We start from the raw sequence: 21,687 nt of genomic DNA, 5'->3' as shown, positions 1-21,687 counted from the left end.
GGTAGAGAGGTAGTGAGGAGGTGAGGTAGAGAGGTAGAGAGGTGAGGTAGTGAGGTAGAGAGGTGAGGTAGAGAGGTGGTGAGGTAGAGAGGTAGAGAGGTGGTGAGGTAGTGAGGTAGAGAGGTAGTGAGGAGGTGAGGTAGAGAGGTAGTGAGGAGGTGAGGTAGAGAGGTAGTGAGGAGGTGAGGTAGAGAGGTAAAGAGGTAGAGAGGTGGTGAGGTAGAGAGGTGAGGTAGAGAGGTAGTGAGGAGGTGAGGTAGAGGTAGTGAGGAAGTGAAGTAGAGAGGTAAAGAGGTGAGATAGAGAGGTGAGGTAGAGAGGTGAGGTAGAGAGGTAGAGAGGTGGTGAGGTAGAGAGGTAGAGAGGTGAGGTAGAAGCTGGGCCATACTGACCTGCTGAAGGAACATCTGAAGGTGTTCCTGGCTGAGGATCATGCTGGAGCCTTGAGGCCCTGTGAAGAGCACCCTGCTCCCAGGGCTGTGCTGCTGCTGGGCTGACGTGGTGGACACAGATAAGGATGGAGAAGAGGAGGGGACAGAGACAGAGGGCCCAGTCTGCATAGAGAGGATGGAAGAGTGCTGTGGGGGTTGTCCAGGATGGGCTGCCTGGTCTGTACAGCTCCCACTCTCCCCAGGCTGGCCCTGTGCCATGGCAGCCGCCCCGCCCATCCCGCTGCTGGGAACGCCCCCCGGCTGCGGTTGCAGAGCGGGCTGCAGACTGACAGCGGGACTCACCCCCTCCACCTGGCTCAGCATGGCCAGGGAGTTCTGCAGGGGCATGCCCTGGATCACCGTGTGGGCCTGGTGGCCCGTGACCGGGTGGGCCTGGTGGCCCGTGACCGGGTGGGTCTGGCTCTGCGAGAGGGTAACAGGCATCTGGAAAAGCTGATGTCCAACCCCCATCTGACCCGGCTGCAGATGGATGTGGCCCTGAGACATCAACACCTGGCCCAGGTTGATGTTCTGGTGCTGAGCCAGGATCTGATTAGCTATCAGCTGGCCCCCAGGCCCCTGGGAGGTGATGATGTGGCCCCCAGGGTGCTGCGTGAGGATCTGACCCCCGGCTAGCTGCTGCGGCAAGAGGAACTGGTGGTTCTGCCCCCCCAGCATGATGCTGCCGGGCTGGTTGAGCAGATGGACACTGAGCGCTTTCCCAGAGGGGTGGTGAGTTGTCTGCTGTTTGAACAGTGCCTGCTGGGAAACCCCTGCCTGAGAGGTCAGGACCACGTTAGAGCCAGGCTTGCCTGTCAGGAAGGTTACATTCTGGGCAGCGGAGACAGGTACCTGACCCCCAAGAGGCTTGTTGGAATCGTTCTGGAAGGCGTGGGGCTGGGCCTGCTGCTGCTTAAACAGTTTGGGCTGGATGGCCGCGCCCCCTTGAGGGGGTTTGGGCTGGATGGGAGTCGGGGTCCGCTGGATGATCAGGTTCTGCATGATCTGTCCTTGGGGATGGTTTTGCCCGTGTTGTGCCAGTCCGGGGCTACTGAACCCAACCAAGGTTCCTGTGGTACCGCTGCCACCACACACCGTTGGTCCGTTTAAAGCAGGAGGTCCCAGAGTGGCTTTGCCCCCTTGGATCAGAAGTCCCCCTCCCAGTCCGCCCTGCCCACCAGCCACCTGTGCCTCGGGGCCAGGCTGGTGCAGCTGGTATCCTCCCATACCTTTGGCCAGGATGGGCTGTCCTGATTGGTTCATAGTCATCACGGTGGGCTGGCCCATCACCTGTATCTGTCCCAGTCCCAGGTGTCCTGACTGACAGCCGTTAGGTAGAGCCTGAAGGGAGGTGATTGGCTGAAGCGTGACGTTACCCAGGCCTGCCACCTGCTGCATGAACGGCTGCATACTGATGGCCTGGGCCTTGTTCATGACCTGGGGCCCAAACTCCAGGCCCTGTTGGGTCAGCACCGAGCCCAGCATGTCAGCTGTGGCCTGGGGAGGGGTGGCGGAGGAGTCTGGAGCTCCAGGGAAGATGGGGAGCCCCACCCCCACAGCGGTCCCTCCAGGCCCAGTCAGGCTGTCTGTACAGGGCAGGGTCTGGACCACCTGAGTCAGGCCTGGCATGGTGAGGTCGAAGGAGCCCAGGTCCAGCTCTGCCTCGGCCTCCTGCAGGCTCTGCTCTGTAATGTTAGCCTCCGCCAGGCTCTGTTGCAGAATGTCACATGGCACCATGGCGTTGCCTCCGATGCCGTTGCTACCGTCGTCGCCCGGCGACCCGCCCAGGATGACGTCATCTTCCAGGAAGTCCAGGTCCACGCTGACCCGGGGCAGGCCTTGCTGCTCATTGGACGACAGCTGGACTGGGGGTGGTACCTCTGGAACGTGGCACTATGAAGGAGAGAGAAGGAAGAACAGTGAAGCTCTGTGATGGAGGACGAGAAGGGAAGAGGAGAGCTGAGTAGAGATGAGATGAGAAGGAATGGGTTGAACTGAGCAGGCCTGAGATCAGCCTGGACAGGTCTCACACGTGGAGAAGTTGACCAGACAGGCCCCCTCAGACAGGACCCTTAGACCCCCACAGTGTCATGGCTCCTACCAACCAGTCCAGGGCCATCAGAGCTTGGTGTGTGTGTGTGTTACTGGGTGGCAGGGTGGGGTGGCAGGGTGGGGTGGCAGGGTGGCAGGGTGGGTGGCAGGGTGAGGTGGCAGGGTGAGGTGGCAGAGAGATGCATGCTACATTTATGAATGGAGACAGGAGGGTCAGAGGTCAGAGTGGGGAAGAGCCGTTACTCACCCCAACAGAAGAGAAGAACGAGCTGGAGGGGTCGTTAGAGCCATCCAAAATGTCGTCAGTGTCCAGCTACAGACAGACACGACAGACGCAGCCAGGATAGGACAGAACGACAGACAGAACAGGCCGGAGGGAGGTCACACCACAAGGACAGACAAAATGCAGGCGTGCAGGCGTGTAGACAGACAGAGACAGGGAGAGAGAGAGACAGGGAGAGACAGAGAGACAGGGAGAGACAGAGAGACAAGGAGAGACAGAGAGACAGGGAGAGACAGAGAGACAGGGAGAGAGAGACACAGGGAGAGAGAGAGACACAGGGAGAGAGAGAGACACAGGGAGAGAGAGAGAGACACAGGGAGAGAGAGAGACACAGGGAGAGAGAGAGACACAGGGAGAGAGAGAGACACAGGGAGAGAGAGAGAGACACAGGGAGAGAGAGAGACACAGGGAGAGAGAGAGAGACAGGGAGAGAGAGAGAGACAGGGAGAGAGAGAGAGACAGGGAGAGAGAGAGAGACAGGGAGAGAGAGAGAGACAGGGAGAGAGAGAGAGACAGGGAGAGAGAGAGAGACAGGGAGAGAGAGAGAGACAGGGAGAGAGAGAGAGACAGGGAGAGAGAGAGACAGGGAGAGAGAGAGACAGGGAGAGAGAGAGACAGGGAGAGAGAGAGACAGGGAGAGAGAGAGACAGGGAGAGAGAGAGACAGGGAGAGAGAGACAGACAAACCCACCGATGACCCGGAATTGAGGAGGGGCAGCAAAGTGGTTTAAAGGTGAGAGGGAGGGAGGGAGAAAGCGAAGCAGAAGAGGACTAGTGTTAGACTAGTACTGGTCATTGTGGATTAAATCAGGTGACAAGGCAGGGTTGAAATCATACAGACCAACCACACAGACCAACAATACAGACCAGCCACACAGACCAGTCACACAGACCAGTCACACAGACCAGTCACACAGACCAGTCACACAGACCAGTCACACAGACCAACCATACAGACCAGTCACAAAGCAAGAAATCATAAACAGTAGCAGAGGGCAACGAAACCACGTTGGAGAGGGACGGGGAGGTGTGTGTGTGTGTGTGTGTGTGTGTGTGTGGTAGCCAGTGTACGTGTTGACCTCAATGTGTCACTGAGGCTAAGAGAAGTAGCCTGTTCTGTTAGCTGATAACTGGTGCTTGGACGTCAACCGCACCCATCCTCATTGTCAAGTCAACCGCACCCATCCTCATTGTCAAGTCAACCGCACCCATCCTCATTGTCAAGTCAACCGCACCCATCCTCATTGGTCAAGTCAACCGCACCCATCCTCATTGGTCAAGTCAACCGCACCCATCCTCATTGGTCAAGTCAACCGCACCCATCCTCATTGTCAAGTCAACCGCACCCATCCTCATTGTCAAGTCAACCGCACCCATCCTCATTGGTCAAGTCAACCGCACCCATCCTCATTGGTCAAGTCAACCGCACCCATCCTCATTGGTCAAGTCAACCGCACCCATCCTCATTGGTCAAGTCAACCGCACCCATCCTCATTGTCAAGTCAACCGCACCCATCCTCATTGGTCAAGTCAACCGCACCCATCCTCATCGTCAAGTCAACCGCACCCATCCTCATTGGTCAAGTCAACCGCACCCATCCTCATTGTCAAGTCAACCGCACCCATCCTCATTGTCAAGTCAACCGCACCCATCCTCATTGGTCAAGTCAACCGCACCCATCCTCATTGGTCAAGTCAACCGCACCCATCCTCATTGTCAAGTCAACCGCACCCATCCTCATTGGTCAAGTCAACCGCACCCATCCTCATTGGTCAAGTCAACCGCACCCATCCTCATTGTCAAGTCAACCGCACCCATCCTCATTGTCAAGTCAACTGCTATGAAAACACAATCCAGCCAAGTCCTTAGCTTGGTAAGTACAACAGAAGCATCATAACCATCCTTGCGGGGAAATAGCAGCCACTTACATGTATCTCTGATCCATGAAGAAAATCGTTGAGTGCTTCTGGGTCACTGTGGAGAGAGGAACATCGGTCAGACAGACAGGCAAGGTAGTCATTGAGGTCACATCTATTGCTCTGCCCCAGTATCCACGTATTACTACCTAGTAGAGTTCGAGCGGTATCCAGATGTTCATATCGTCGTTACCGTCCTGCTCTCATCCTGGGATTTACGCTATTACTGCCGAAATTCACAAGGGGGCGCTAAAAAAAACACACCCACTGGCCATTTATTATCAGAACGCTAACCAAATTTTAAAAAAAGGTGAGAGGGACAAAAATTGGCACAAGTACTAACAAATTTCCACAGAGGCTGCTAGCTAAATATGCTAATGAGCGCTAAAATGAAAATAAACTAATTACAAAAAGACATTTATAACTTGAACTGGATTGCCTCTATTAGGTAGTAGCTAACAAATTTACATTTTTGGGGGTGAGTTTCGACATTTACAAGAGAATATGAACGAGAGGGATTGTATAAATGGCATGTCTGAAGGAAGAACAGCAGTGGCTCTGGAACAGCATGTGTACCTGCTGTGTCTGTGTGGAGTCTGGAGTCGCTAGGGCAACGGGCCTGTCTGCTCTGCTCGGGCAGAGAACGAAGAGGAGAAAATAGGCAAGGAAATCAAGATCGTAGCGGCAGCTGTACAGACAACTCATCCAAAGCCCTAGGGACTACTCAAAACACAACAGAAATCGAACACTGTATGATGCAGTGGAGGCTGCCTCGTCATAATGTCTGGAACGGAGCGAATGGAACGGCATCAAACACATGGAAACCATGTTTGATGTATTTGAACCCATTCCACCTATTTCTGCTCCAGCCATTACCACAGGCCCGTCGTCCCCAAATAAGATGCCACCAACCTCCTGTGATACGATGCTCCGTCTCCTTATTAATATTTAGCTACTTACTGGAGATAACTAGCAAGTTACACAGCTGGATTCACCAGCTCCTGCATTCTCCCGTTGTGCCATTTACAACAACAAAAAACACGTGACTGGCTCAACTGGTCTGGGGAACAACGGTGAGCTTCATAATGTCAAATAATGTGACAGATCACAATCTGCTTTATCTCCTAACGTATTGCACAAGTTGACTGCAGGTATTTACTTTAAAAAGTAGATACAAATATTCAAATTTATTGAAAAACTTCAAAGACATTGTTTTAACATTAACTTTGGACAAGTAGGCCAGTTTTTTTTTAACGAAAGCTCGGCACTTGTCCCTGCCCCCCAGAAATGGTATGTAAAACCATTTTTACCTTATTGTATGATGCAAGGAACCACTTTACAATATAAAATCCTTTACCATATTTTTTTACATAGAGAATCAAACAAAATGGAGGCTACACTCTGCCCATTGGCTTCTCTCCATATTCAGCCGGGCTCAAAATACAACACTGCCCCTTTAAGTTTATCCTGGAGGATGGTTGGCCACCCTATCAAAATATTACAACATTACAATTACAACTAAATAACACACTTAGTAGCCTAAGCGCGAATGTTCCAAAATGAAATTAGCGGATAAACCCCAAAAGCACACCACAGGCTGTTTCATGTGACAGAGAAGAAAATATTCATTAGAAATTAAGAGAGGAGATCTGAAAGATGCATCAATAAGACCGGGATTAATAAAAACCGGGATTAATAAAAACCGGGATTAATAAAAACCGGGATTAAGCCTTTGGCTGCTGGACAATAAATTAAAGTCGATTTGAAAATAGAACATGAGAGAAATGCTGGTTTCAACGGCATGTTAGGTTTTTATGAAATAATTCCATCAACATTTCTATGGCCGTATTTTAGCTAGGCTAGTTTGAAACTAAGACAGACATGCTTCATAAAATTACATAAAACATCCAGGTTTTAAACAATTAAGTTTATGGTTAAATTGTTTCCAGGGGGCCTCCCGGGTGGCGCAGTGGTCTAGGGCACTGCATCGCAGTGCTAGCTGCACCACCAGAGTCTCTGGGTTCGCGCCCAGGCTCTGTCGCAGCCGGCCGCGACCGGGAGGTCCGTGGGGCGACGCACAATTGGCATAGCGTCGTCCGGGTTAGGGAGGGTTTGGCCGGAGGGTTTGGCCGGTAGGGATATCCTTGTCTCATCGCGCTCCAGCGACTCCTGTGGCGGGCCGGGCGCAGTGCGCGCTAACCGAGGGGGCCAGGTGCACGGTGTTTCCTCCGACACATTGGTGCGCTGTGTTAAGAAGCAGTGCGGCTTGGTTGGGTTGTGCTTCGGAGGACGCATGGCTTTCGACCTTTGTCTCTCCCGAGCCCGTACGGGAGTTGTAGCGATGAGACAAGATAGTAATTACTAGCGATTGGATACCACGAAAATTGGGGAGAAAAGGGGATAAAAAAAAAACTAAAAAAACTAAAACATTTCCCCCAAATGCTGACCTCTGCTCTGATTCAAGGTGGGTAATGTGCACGGCCCTTTACTCTTGGGTCTGGTGACCATTTGATCAGAACGATCCGTGCCTCGCGTATGTCCACAGAATCAAGTCTTTAGATGTTAAAATGGTAATTATCCGTCATTATATTAGTCAAACATGACTGTCCTTTAGCCTGACGTATTCCACATTTTGTTGTGTTACAGCCCAAATTATATTAAATAGTCCCCCCCCCATAATGACAAAGTGAAAAGGGGGACTTCTGATCCAAGGGGGCAAAGCCACTCTGGGACCTCCTGCTTTAAACGGACCAACGGTGTGTGGTGGCAGCGGTACCACAGGAACCTTGGTTGGGTTCAATAGCCCCGGACTGTTTAGACATTTTTGCTAATTTATTTAAAATAAAATACAGAAATCTCTTTTACATAAGTATTCACACCCGAGTCAATACTTTGTAGAAGCTTTGGCAGCGATTACAGCTGTGAGTCTGAGTAAGTCTCTAAGAGCTTTCCACATGTGGATTGTGCAACATTTGCTCATTATTCTTAAAAGAAAATTCTTCAAGTTGGTTGTTGATCATTGCTAAACAACAATTTTCAGGTTTTGCCAGATTTTCAAGTAGATTTAAGTCAAAACTGTAACTCTGCCACTCTGGGAACATTCCCTGTCATCATAAGCAACGTCAGCGTAGATTTGGCCTTGTGTTTTAGGTTATTGTCCTGCTGGAAGGTGAATTCATCTTCAAGCGTCTGGTGGAAAGCAGGTTTTTCCTCAAGGATTTTGTTTGTGCTTCAACTCCATTCCCTTTCGGTTTTTGTTCTGAAAAACTCCCCAGATCTTAACTGACTTGAAAACAGTTTAACGGCTGTGATAGTTTTCAACTACGTTGTAGTTACTCCATAATACTAACCTAAATGACAGAGTGAAAATAACAAAGCCTGTAAAGAACAACAATATTCCAAAACATGCATCCGGTTTGCAACAAAGCACTGAAGCAATACTGGAAAGCAATTAACTTTATGTTTGGGGAAAATCCAATAAAACACATAACAAAGTACCACTCTCCATGTTTTCAAGCATAGTGGTGGCTGCATCATGTTATGGGTATGCTTGTCATTGTTAAGGACTGGAGAGTTTAACAGAACAACAACAAAAAAGAAACAGAAATAATAATTTCAATTAATTAGCAGTCATTTCTAAAAACATGTCACTGTGTCATGGGGTATTGTGGGTAGAGCGAGAAATCCATTTTTGAATTTTGTGAATTTAACACAACAAAATGTGGAAGAAGTCAAGGGGGTATGACTACATCCTGAAGGCACTGTCAATGGCGGTGAGCTTTACACCACTCCAGCCGAAGCTTGGCATTGCGCATGGTGATCTTAGGCTGCTCGGCCACGGAAACACATTTTCACGAAGCTCCCGTCGAACAGTTCTTGTGCTGACGTTGCTTCCAGAGGCAGTTTGGAACTCGGTAATGGGGCCAATGTTTGACATTGAAATCAAAATGGATTGATGGATTGAAAAATACAAATGATATTTATGCAGTTCCTCGTGTGTACTTAGAGGTATACATGTCCATTACTACACCAATAGAAAAACATAGGACTATAAACATGTTAAGAAGGGCTCGTACAGATATTGGCAAGAGAAATTCAATGACTTTCAGCAAGTTTTTAACACCTTTCTAGCGCAGGCGTTCCGCTAGCGGAACCCCTCGACAACGTTCGCTAGCGGAACCCCCCTCTGAAAAGGCAGCGCGGGAAATTCAAAAATATTTTGGGGAAATATGTAACTTTCACACATTAACATTAAGTCCAATACAGCAAATAAAAATATTAACAAGATGTTTATCTACCCATCGTGTCCGATTTCAAAAAGGCTTTACAGCGAAAGCACAACATATGATTATGTTAGTTTAGAGCCAAGTCAAAAAAACACAGCCATTTTCCAGCCAAAGATAGGAGTCACAAAAAGCAGAAATAGATAAAATTAATCACTAACCTTTCATGATCTTCATCAGATGACACTCATAGGACATCATGTTACACAATACATGTATGTTTTGTTCGATAATGTGCATATTTATATGCAAAAATCTCAGTTTACATTGGCGCGTTACGTGCAGTAATGTTTTGATTCCAAAACATCCAGTGATCTTGCAGAGAGCCACATCATTTCACAGAAATACTCACAATAAACATCGATAAAAGATACAAGTGTTAATCACAGAATTAAAGATAGACTTCTCCTTAATGCAACCGCTGTGTCAGATTTTTTTTTAAACTTTACGGAAAAAGCATAATCTGAGTACGGCGCTCAGAGCCAAATCCAGCCAGAGAAATTTCCGCCGTGTTGGAGTCAACAGAAGTTAGAAATAACATGATAAATATTCACTTACCTTTGATGATCTTCATCAGAATGCACTCCCAGGAATCCCAGTTCGACAATAAATTACTGATTTGTTCCACAAAGTTCCATAAAGTCCATCATTTATGTACAAATAGCCACTAGTTGTTAGCGTGTTCAGCCTAGTAATCCATCTTCATGAGCACTAGGTCCAGACAAAAACTCGAAAAGTTCCGTTACAGGTCGTAGAAACATATCAAACGATGTATGGAATCAATCGTTAGGATGTTTTTAACATAAATCATTAATCATTTTCCAACCGGAGACTTCCATTGTCTGTAGCAAAGGACTGGAACGAGAGCTAACTCTGTCGGGAGCGCACGTCACAAGCCCGAGACACTCTGCCAGACCACTGACTCAAACAGGTCTCATGAGCCCCTCCTTTATAGCAGAAGCCTAAAACAAGTTTCTAAAGACGGTTGACATCTAGTGGAAGCCTTAGGAAGTGCAACTTAACCCCATAGACACTGTGTATTCGGTAGGCCAAGCTTTGAAAAACTACAAACCTCAGATTTCCCACTTCCTGGTTGGATTTTTCTCAGGTTTTCGCCTGCCATATGAGTTCTGTTATACTCACAGACATCATTCAAACAGTTTTAGAAACTTCAGAGTATTTGTTATCCAATACTACTAATTATATGCATATATTAGCATCTGGGACAGAGTAGCAGGCAGTTTACTCTGGGCACGCATTTCATGCAAAAGTGAAAATGCTGCCCCCTATCCCAAACAGGTTTTAAGCACTTAATTGTAATTTTGATAGACCTCAATGTTATACAATTGATATAATAATTGTACATGTAGGGCTTTACATAAATGGTTTTATGTTGCGCAACACTCTAAAATTGAAGCGGCGGGGGGGGGGGGTGGCAACATCTCTCACAAAAAAACAAATAAGGGAACAAGGAGAACTTATAAATTGGCTAGAATAATTACAAGGACAATTCAAACTCCAAATTCAACGAGCAAGGATGCAAACTGGCGAGGCCCCAAAAAAGGTGACCATTTTTTGTGTTGCACCGAAACATGCAAAAAAAATCCCTGCTAAAATGCAGGTTTTAACTAATTAAACAACACAGAATATGACCTACATCATCAGTCCGCCTGGCCTTGCTGCTATTCCAGTTTCAGCTGTTCTGCCTGCGGTTATGGAACCGCCACCTGTCCCGGACCTGCTATTTTCAACTCTTGATGATCGGCTATGAAAAGCCAACTGAAAATGATTCATGATTATTATTTGACCATGCTTGTCACTTATGAACATTTTGAACATCTTGGCATAGTTCTGTTATAATCTCCACCCGGCACAGCCAGAAGAGGACTGGCCACCCCTCATAGCCTGGTTCCTCTCTAGGTTTCTTCCTAGGTTTTGGCCTTTCTAGGGAGTTTTTCCTAGCCACCGTGCTTCTACACCTGCATTGCTTGCCGTTTGGGGTTTTAGGCTGGGTGTCTGTACAGCACTTCGAGATATTAGCTGATGTACGAAGGGCTATATAAAATAAACTTGATTTGATTTGATCAGTCTCTGTGTGTAAAATAAAATGTGGTTCATGTGAACCTGAATCAGAGCTAAAAAAATGTAAAGAAAGCAATCCAATGTTATTTGTTGCCTAGACTTTACTGCAAATGACACTCAAGTCTTGAGAAAAAAACGACACACTAATATTGCAGTAAGCCACGACAGCCTTTACAACAGAACGCTCGTTACCGCGACAGCCTTTACAACAGAACGCTCGTTACCGCGACAGCCTTTACAACAGAACGCTCGTTACCACGACAGCCTTTACAACAGAACGCTCGTTACCGCGACAGCCTTTACAACAGAACGCTCGTTACCGCGACAGCCTTTACAACAGAACGCTCGTTACCACGACAGCCTTTATAACAGAACGCTCGTTACCACGACAGCCTTTATAACAGAACGCTCGTTACCACGACAGCCTTTATAACAGAACGCTCGTTACCACGACAGCCTTTACAACAGAACGCTCGTTACCGCGACAGCCTTTACAACAGAACGCTCGTTACCGCGACAGCCTTTACAACAGAACGCTCGTTACCGCGACAGCCTTTACAACAGAACGCTCGTTACCACGACAGCCTTTATAACAGAACGCTCGTTACCACGACAGCCTTTACAACAGAACGCTCGTTACCACGACAGCCTTTACAACAGAACGCTCGTTACCACGACAGCCTTTATAACAGAACGCTCGTTACCACGACAGCCTTTACAACAGAACGCTCGTTACCACGACAGCCTTTACAACAGAACGCTCGTTACCACGACAGCCTTTACAACAGAACGCTCGTTACCACGACAGCCTTTACAACAGAACGCTTGTGATCACACACACATCTAAATATTGCACTTGGGGGGGAAAAAAACATCTTAAAGTAGAAATAGAATGAAACAAACAGGCATTCTATTGTTTCTCTATTATAGTGGCCTCTATAGACATTGATCAAGTGTGTGGAAAAAATAACGTTCACTCAGTAAAAAAAAATGAATAATCGCCCCTCACTCACACACGAGTTACTGTCAAGTTCAACACAACAACAACACTCTCTTTGGGCTACCCTGCAGGTTACTACACTGTACACTTTCTGCCTGTGGACATCAGATCTACAATGCGCCAGCAGAGCATGATACCCTTTGTTGGTATAATTGATCTCTTTGTCTCACAGGCAGAGAGTACACCTGGCATACCCCCTTTTTATCCACTGTATTGAAAGAGGGAAAGTGTGTGCTGTTTCTTTCACCTCTATAGGAGGCATCCAGTTTAAGCCCAGGCCCAGCTACACTTCATCCCTCAATCCACTTAACAAGCCACGCCTCATTTTCACCTAATTCTCTCATTCTGAAAATGAACCACATACTGTAGAGGGAAAACATTAGTTAGCTAGTCAACATTTCACACAGATTGCCAGGGTCCAGTAAGCAACTAACGCGCTATAACTTGAGGAACGATGTCGTGCCAAAAATCTCCCCCCTGACAGAATTTGGCATTGCCATTTCTCTAGCCACAAAAGTAAAAAAAAATAGAGGGGGGGGGGGGGTATTTCGGCAAACCCCCCCCCCCCTTCTAATTTCCTTAATTTTGCGGCTAGAGTCAAATACTTTCTGTGGCACACACTACTGGTCAACATGAGCTACCAAAATGATTCTGTAGTGTGCCAGGCCTTGCAGTCCCAAGATAGAAGGGGGGGGGGGGTCATTAATGTGTGTTATATTAAACAGAGGGAGTAAAATGCAGGCAAGCAATAAACATTTCACAACAACTACTAGTTTAATAAGACATGGGAGAGAGATTACGATTTTTGGCAAAGAGATGTATTTATAGACTAATAAACTTGAAACATAATAGCCAAACCTAAAACTGCAAACATTACTAGTGCCTCCCCGGGATCAAACCTCCATAAAAAATGACATGAAACGCAGCCTAACGTGATCACTGACAGCTGCCTTGAAGAACACAAATAAAAATAGCTTTCTGCTACTAAAATCAGTGATATGAAGGTTAAACTGAGCAGAAATCTCAACTAGCAAGTTGCAGCAATGAAGAATTGAGTGTGTGCGCGTTCACGCGATAGGGGGGGCACAACAAGGCAAGGAAGGAGTCTATAGCGCATTGGTTAAGTTACCACCGTTAGCTTATCGGATGTTGTAACATTAGCTATCTTGCTACCTGACTTTATTAGCCAGCTAATTTTCAAACAAACTCAATGATTTGATCAGTTAAGTTGGCTAATGTTGCTCAACATTTCTTTGGCTAGCTAACGGAGAATTCGATCCAGCTACTATAGCAAGATTACTTAACAACAATGCTAACAAATACTTGTTCCACCACACTTTCTCCCTCATCTCAAACTTTCCAAAAGCCAGTTGTTTTTCGGTTACAGCTCATGAAGTAGCGGCTTCATACCCCGGTCTCCGTGGTCTGTATTCTTGCCTACCTCTTCGTTATCGTTCAGGGACGCGCTGCTGTAAAATTAACTGACAAACTGCTGTCTTTTTGATGCTGTAACTAGTAAATTGGTTGTCTCTCCTCTCTTCAGTTTCATGCTGCATTCTGTTGATATGGGAATGATTGGCTGAGCCTTGGATACAGCTAGTATTGCTGCAAACGCGCTTCACTCGTTCGCTTACAGCCAGTAGTGACCCAAAGCCCCCCCCCCCAAAAAAAAACAAAAACGATTCACTGTGTTTCGCCGAAAGGTGACTAATTTGTATCCCTGAAGTAGACTACTTCAAGCCCCTTGGTATTGTTGAAAATCGCTGGAAACAAAATTTTATTTGTCATGATATTTCATTACCAGATCATACTGTGAAGCCCACTAGTCTGCCATTTGTTGTCATTATATACAGAATAATTCATATGAATAGTGTTGGGTGTTGCGCAATAGTGTATCCTAAATAATTGCGCACAGTAGGCTCGGTGTCCAATCCCGAGGCACAAAACACTATGAAAATATTACCTTGATGCCTTTCTCTGTTAAATCTAACGAGACCCTGCTGTAAATGAAGCAGACAACAGATAATCAACATATCAAGTCACTAGGGATATTAGATCCAGCGTCTTCGCCGCATAACAAATGAGACTGCAACATTTTTATGGATATTCCTCGCAGACACCTTTTTTTTGGTTCACATGGGCTGTTGTCGCATTGGATGCACTATCACAACAGCTTGTCATCACTTGACTGTCATTCAAACAAAAAAAAATCCTTAAAATGGTTCAGATGATGTGTGAAAATATCACAACTTAATTTTTAAAACAGCTCCGACATCAAATCGTATCTGTCACGTGCGGAATACAAGCGTAGACCTCACCGTGAAATGCAGACTTACAAGGCCCTAACCAACAAGGCAGTTCAATAAATAGAGTTAATAAAATATTTACTAAAAAAAGACTAAAGTAAAAAATAAAATGAACGAGGCTATATACAGGGGGTACCGGGTACAGAGTCAATGTGTGGAGGTAAAGGTTAGTTGAGGTAATTTGTACATGTAGGTAGGGGTAAAGTGACTATGCATAGATAACAAACAGCAAGTAGCAGCAGTGTAAAAACAAAAAGGGGGGGGTGTCAATGTAAATAGTTCGGGTGGCCATTTGATTAATAGATCATTAGTCTTATGGATTGGGAGTAGAAGCTGTTAAGGAGTCTTTTGGTCCTACACTTGGCACTCTGGTCCCACTTGCCGTGCGGTAACAGAGAGAACAGTCTGACTTGGGTGACTGAAGTCTTTGACAATTTTTGGGGCATTCCATTCCTCTGACACAGCCTAGTATAGAGGTCCTGGATGGCACAGGAAGCTTGGCACCAGTGGTGTACTGGGCCGTTCGCACTACCCTCTGTTGCGCCTTACGGTCAGATGCCGAGCAGTTACCATACCAGGCGGTGATGCAACCAGTCAGGATGCTCTCAATGATGCAGCTGTAGAACTTTTTGAGGATCTGGGGACCCATGCCAAATCTTTTCAGTCTCCTGAGGGGGAAAAGGTGTTGTCGTGAGCTTCTTCACAACTGTCTTGGTGTGTTTGGACCATGATTGTTTGTTGGTGATGTGGACACCAAGGAACTTGAAGCTCTCGACCTGCTCCACTGCAGCCCCGCCGATGGGGGCGTGTTCGGCCCTCCTTTTCCTGTAGTCCACGATCAGCTCCTTTGTCTTGCTCACGTTGAGGGAGAGGTTGTTGTCCTGGCACCACTCCTCCCTATAGGCCGTCTCATTGTTGTTGGTGATCAGGCCTACCCCTGTTGTGTCATCAGAAAACTTAATGGTGTTGGAGTCGTGGGTGAACAGGGAGTACAGGAGGGGACTGAGCACGCACCCCTGAGGGGCCCCCGTGTTGAGGATCAGTGTGGCAGATGTGTTGCTGCCTACCCTTACCACCTGGGGGTGACCTGTCAGGAAGTCCAGGATCCAGTTGCAGAGGGAGGTGTTTAGTCCCAGGATCCTTAGCTTATTGATGAGCTTTGAGGGCACTATGGTGTTGAACGCTGAGCTGTAGTCAATGAATAGCATTCTCACATAGGTGTTCCTTTTGTCCAGGTAAGAAAAGGCAGTGTGGAGTGCAATTGAGATTGCATCATCTGTGGATCTGTTGGGGCGGTATGCAAATTGGAGTGGGTCTAGGGTTAACGGGATGATTGTGTTGATGTGAACCATGACGAGGCTTTCAAAACACGTCATGGCTACCAACATGAGTGCTACGGGGCGGTAGTCATTTAGGCAGATTACCTTCACTTCCTTGGCACAGGGACTATGGTGGTCTGCTTGAAATATATTGGTATTACAGACTCGGTCAGGGAGAGGTTGAAAATGTCAGTGAAGACACTTGCCAGTTGGTCCGCGCATGCTTTGAGTACACATCCTGGTAATCCGTCTGGCAAATGCGCTTCCAATAGGTATTCTGCCACGGTAATGACACGATACTTAAAACCCAAATCGATAAAGGTAAAGGTGACTCTTTCGGTGTGAAGCATTCGATTTTACAATTGCGTACATTTTGGGGGATTTGTGAGCCCATAAACTGTTTTCACCCCATAACATAAGGAGACACTAAATGTTACGTAGTTACACTGCATTTCTGAGAACTGTCCGACAGCTAGATTCCAGGATTCTTACAGGGTTCAATTTCAATGTCTAATTTAACTGATGAATCTACGATATAAGGACAACTTTCACTGCCATAAATGTAAGGACAGAAAAGTAAAAGTTTTATGTCACACCATTTTGGACAAATCCGTCAAGAAACCAACCACGATAAAGGGTTAAACATAGGTTTTTAAATCAACTCGTGAATTGTATTGAATATACCCATGTTCCCCCTTATATCTTCATGTAATGACATGAAAATAAATTGGCAGATTATTATCAATGACTTATCAACAGCTGTAACAAGTTGTCCAGTGTAGGAAATTCTTACTGGTATCTTACTTTCGAAAGACCCATAGGAAAAACAAATTGAAATATTATTTCCACTGTTAGTCTCTATGATCTAAGTAATGGATATGGTTAATGTCGAACCCTGTGACAAAAAAAATCATGTGACTATTTTAGAAATAGTCAGGTATAGGGCAGTATAACCGCCCAAGCCTACTACATAGACTGAACCAATGTCTTGGTCATCTATACTATATGTTGTGTACAGTGGATACATAAATCAATAGTTTGATGAGGATGAATAGCTTGCATATATGGACTCACCAAATGACATCTAGCAGGCACCTGCCATCTTCATCGTCCATGTCAACTGAAAACACATTAAACAAACACCCCCCCCCACCAAAAAAACAATATTTAGTTCAATACATCAATCATTATATTCACCACTCCAGTATAAATAGAGGTTTACAAAACTATTTCCTTCAGATTTTCTATTCAGACAAGCTGCAATCAAACTGACGACAATACTGCCTTGTCTGTTGTTGGGAGGGGGACACTTAAAGTGTAAAGTGGTAGGCTATATCAAACAGAGCTTGTGTAATCCTTTTGGTAAACCAACAACATATTTTAACAAGGTTAGGCCTATATATAGGATACAAAGATACGAGCAACTATGTAAACAAAGACGAAACTGCATCATTATTGCAAGAATATTAATTTCTAACGTGTATCTCTTTAAAGTTTTTTTTTTATAAGTTCACAGAATCCAACCATTCAGGAAGTGCTGTGAGGAGGTTCTCTGTCTAATTGTTGGAAAACTGAAACCTGTTCTTCCAACTTGGCTGCAGTGAAAGTCTGATAACTGTTTTTAGGGGGAGGTTGTATTTTTCTACATTTTCTGTTCTGGTCGATATAAAAAAGACTTCCACCGAGGTCCTAGGCTACAGTACATGTTAGTCACAATGTTCTGAACCTAAACAAAGCATTGTGATACCACGATACTTGATTCCCCCCCCCCCAAAAAAGAAAACATCACCAAAATGATGCCAGTGTATTGGATGTGTCCGGAAGGTTTTCATTGTTGTGATTCTGAACGGTCAGATAGCTAGCAACGATGACAAGAAGCTGTCAAGTGGGGAGTCGTAGGTGGTTATTTCAGTTAGTTGTTGATACCACGTCTTGTTTTGACGTGTTTTGACTGATGTCACGTCTATGCTAATATGGCTCAAATTCGCTAGCAAGCTAACCAACAACTAACCATGTATTTGAGATACAAGCGCAAATGTATTTATGTTTTAATAAACATTTCGAGACTAAATTGAGTTTAAGTGTTGTCAACAATCTAAGCCAAACCGGTCTGTTTTGCCCCATAGTTGCCCAGGGGTTGGGGTAAACAGATGGGGTTGGCTTAGGTTGTTGTTAATTAACATGGAAACTAGATGTTGTCTTCCAATGTTTATTGAAAACATAAATAAAGCTGCACAATGTGCACTTGTCTCTCAAATACATCGTTACAGTTGGTTGACGTTTGCTTCCTAGCAAATATTAGCATAAACGTGACATCAGTCAAAACACCTCATGGTATCAAGATCAAACGAGCTACTTACGACTCGTCACAGATCTGAGCAGAACATAGCATTTTGAACACAACATAGCTAAGTATGTAAAGCTTCACCACACTAAAACCACCAGAGAACAACCAGGTTGAAAGATTGATGGGACAGGAAAGAAATTTAAACTTTCCAGATTTATTTAACTTGTCTCACCCAGAACGTCAGAACTAATGACATACATAGCCTATTGATTATCAGTGATCTGAAATCTTAATTGATGCTCTTAAATAGTTATCTTGCTATTAAAATCTCCCCAAAAATGTGAGCATTACAATAAAAAGTTATTTTTGTAGGCAAAGTTAAGCATGCATTAACATAACACCTCGGCTTGAATATCACCACTACCTGATCACTATAAAATGTGATGCTCTTCCTTGAGCAAACCACCTTCTGGGTTAAAAACGCGCGTTTTTCACTCACTCGGTTATCATTCAATGTTCAGATATTTTTTTTTTTATACAAGTAGAGAGAAGACTAATAGCTAAATTCATTGAGGCCGACTGTTTATGTTACCAGTAAACAGTACGGTGATGTTGCTGAAACCAGCTAGGTTTTTAAATCTCTCTGCTATGATCTTCTCGACAAAAAACAAGCAGAGTAGATTCTGAGATTAGGTAGGCGGAGACGAGAGCAGCGGACTTGCGCCGAAAAAACACTGTTCGATATATATAGAGGACAAATCTCCATTTGCCGCTCTCCATAATGTTGGTTGGTAGCTGAAGCGGTCGTAGCCATTGCACAGCCAGCAGGGCAGAGAAGAGCGGTGCGCAGCATATGAATGGAGGGATACAGCGAGCGGCTAGCTAGCTTTGGTGGTTTCACTTAACGTTGTATGCCTCCAATGTAGTTACATTATCATATAATTGTTTTTGCCCTGTTGCTACTGGGTTTCCTCTAAAACAATTCGCATGTTCGTTTGATGTCTATTTGTCTGAATCTGCTAGCTATTTTGAACCTTTTGATGCATAGCTTTCATTTCGTTAGCATTAGCTGCTAGGTAGCTAACATTCTATCAACATTCTGGTGTTAACAGATTCCGACATTTGTATACATTTGACATGTAAAACATCACAAGCGGGTTTACTATCGAAACACTTGTAATGCACGGTAGCGTTGCATCTTAGCTTCCCCGATGCATTATTTTGTTTGCCTTAAATGCAATTGCGTAGCCAGCTCTCCTTGCAAGCAAAATATGAGTTAATGTTGGAATACTCTTGGACCAGGGGGTATGCTTGGGAATTCGTTGGAAAATGAGACGGTTTGCCTCGCCGTGCGGGACTACGGCATTTAGATCAAGGCAGATGCGAGGTTTGCAATCCGCTTGCAGTACGCAAATGTTGCAGCTTTAATATAGTTATTCAGATTAATAGAGAAATTGCTACATTGTAACAAACTCACCCGAGACGATAGAGGTGCAGGCAGCGCGGGGTCTCCGGGACAGCCTTGCACGGGCTTCCATACAGGACCCAGCTACAGGCAGGAAACAGAGGACCGTTGAGTTCGCCTGTTCAAAATCATTGTTTTGTGTGCATTCAATAGAAAAAAATCCCTCAACCTTTCATGAACCTTGAGCGCCAGTTTATCTATCATAGTAAAACAGCCAATGATCCAGTTTAGGCAAGTTAAAAATGATTTCTCTGTCATACAGATAATTATATGGCTGCAAACCTTTATTTTACTGTCAAAAAACAACATATTTAAACAGTGTGCAGTTTTGTAATAGCTTTAAGTGTATATCCACTATTAGAATCTAATAGAGATAGGTTATGCTATTATCATTTCATGTCTGAGATTGTGGTAATAACCAATCCATGTCTCAAGGCTTAAAAATCCTTCTTTAACCTGTCTTCTCCCCTTCATCTACAGCTGCAGGACGATTTCTTTCTTGAGCGGATGGTCAGTGTCCCGAACATAATTACAAATAATTTGTAGACTGCAAATTGAAATGCAAGAAGCCCAAACATATATAATATTGGACTAAAACATAATAATTTCAAACCTTGTTTACATTTGTATACAATCACGTGTCTCTATTATGTGTGAGAATTACTAGGGAACAGATTTGTAAAAATGTAAATAACTTGGAGCTGATTTTACAGTTTTTACAGTCTTTTATGTCCAACCATGAAAATAAATAAATGTTGGGGTTTTTTTGCTCCGAAAACTTGAGTGGCCAAATAAAATCACCCGCGTGGCTGCCAGTTGGGGGAACCCTGATCTACACTGAAGTAGACTTAACAAGTGATCATAGCTTTCACCTGGTCAGTCCATGTCATGGAAAGAGCCGATGTTCTTAATGTTTTGTCCATAGCATTAAAATACCACTAGTTATGTGTCCTGAAGTAAATACACAGCTATCCATCTCTGCCTCAGAGCTGCATTAGTGACAAAGCTATTTGTGATTAAATATATCTTGTTATGTGATTGGCCAATATCCCCCCCCCCCCCAAAAAGGGCATAATCAGTTAAACGATGACTACAAAAGATGTGTTAGGTCATTTACCTCCAGCATACAGGGAAAGTGATTGTCAGTTTTAAAGAGCTATTTTTCCTGGGGGCGTGGTTTCGGTTGTTGTTTACACTCGGTGATTGGTTGAATTTGAATGAGGACTAGAGATCATTTGTCCATTTGGGTGTGGTTACAGAATGTTCTTCTAGTTGATTTTGACGCTACATTCAAATCATATATTATGAAAATTTACACACATTGGGCTTTTTCATAAAAATCATACACCCGTGGTGTTGAATGAAACATGTCCTTTGTGAATGCAGCATTTATTTAGAGGATCTTTAGAATATCCGACCGCTGGCCTGTGGCCAACTCTGAGAAAGGTCATATCACTCACCATACTATTACCAGCAACGGTATTTTGCAAGCTATTTCCTTGATATCTATGCATGTTTAACCATCAGTGGTGACCCGTCATTCAGGAGGTTGCCTGTTTTGCATGTTATTTTGGCATGAATACGTGTCACATATCAGTTTGTTAACAATGCAAAAAAATATATATAATTCATTGAGTTAATAAAGCCGCATACAAACATGGACTCTTTTTTGCATTCTTGAGTAAGGCAGCTCCAACATGCAGGTGTTTCAGCCTAACTCAGTGCTTTCTGTGGTGGTGGGGCAGCCAGCGGAAAATACGGAGAGTAGGGGTTGGTAATGTTCTCTAGTTGTGCCGTGATTGGCTCAGTGTTCTGTCACTCATGGGGACACTACGTCACTGCCAAATCTACGGGTAGAACTCGAACATTCAAGCCCCTTGAGTGCTGCCATAGAGTTACATTAGAAGTGCCCATCCAAGAAGGCTCAAGGTCATTGGCCACAGATAAAATGACGTCAAATCACGTTATATCTACAGTAGCTTTGATTAGACTGATCATGTCAACATCGTACTTTCAAAATCTTAGCTAGCAAGCTAGCAGTCATCATAATGAATCAAGTCGACAATCTATTGGCAAATCCTTTTCAATCCTTGTCATATGAAGAGAAATAATGAAGATAAATTATGGATAAAACGTATCGGTGCTCATCGGCCATTGGACATAAACATTACACAACAAGTTGGAAATCGCAAATTCAACACTGAGTGGTTAGGAAGGAATCAGTGGCTAACTGCAGGCATTGCAAAGCAATCACTAGCCTGCT

General features: G+C 44.9%; 1 protein-coding gene across 4 annotated transcripts in view; it reads right to left on the bottom strand.

The window, feature by feature from the left end:
* Positions 1 to 19,527, bottom strand: part of bicra (BRD4 interacting chromatin remodeling complex associated protein) — an 81,194-nt gene extending 61,667 nt beyond the window's left edge. For 3 of the 4 annotated variants that reach the window (XM_071360254.1, XM_071360255.1, XM_071360257.1), the window contains exons 1-5: positions 19,437 to 19,527; positions 16,747 to 16,792; positions 4,695 to 4,740; positions 2,731 to 2,796; positions 393 to 2,324 (exon numbers count right to left, since the gene is read on the bottom strand). In XM_071360254.1, the coding sequence (XP_071216355.1) occupies positions 393 to 2,324; positions 2,731 to 2,796; positions 4,695 to 4,740; positions 16,747 to 16,792; positions 19,437 to 19,497 (2,151 nt within the window). In that variant the 5' untranslated portion in view covers positions 19,498 to 19,527. The remainder of the gene's footprint in view (positions 1 to 392; positions 2,325 to 2,730; positions 2,797 to 4,694; positions 4,741 to 16,746; positions 16,793 to 19,436) is intronic. The other variant, XM_071360256.1, reaches the window with a different exon arrangement.
* Positions 19,528 to 21,687: the final 2,160 nt, after the last annotated feature.

The sequence above is a fragment of the Salvelinus alpinus genome, chromosome 22 (assembly GCF_045679555.1).
Source record: "Salvelinus alpinus chromosome 22, SLU_Salpinus.1, whole genome shotgun sequence".
NCBI lineage: Eukaryota > Metazoa > Chordata > Actinopteri > Salmoniformes > Salmonidae > Salvelinus > Salvelinus alpinus.
The sequence above is the reverse complement of the archived record's forward strand: the minus strand, read 5'-3'. Positions and strand labels throughout refer to the sequence as shown.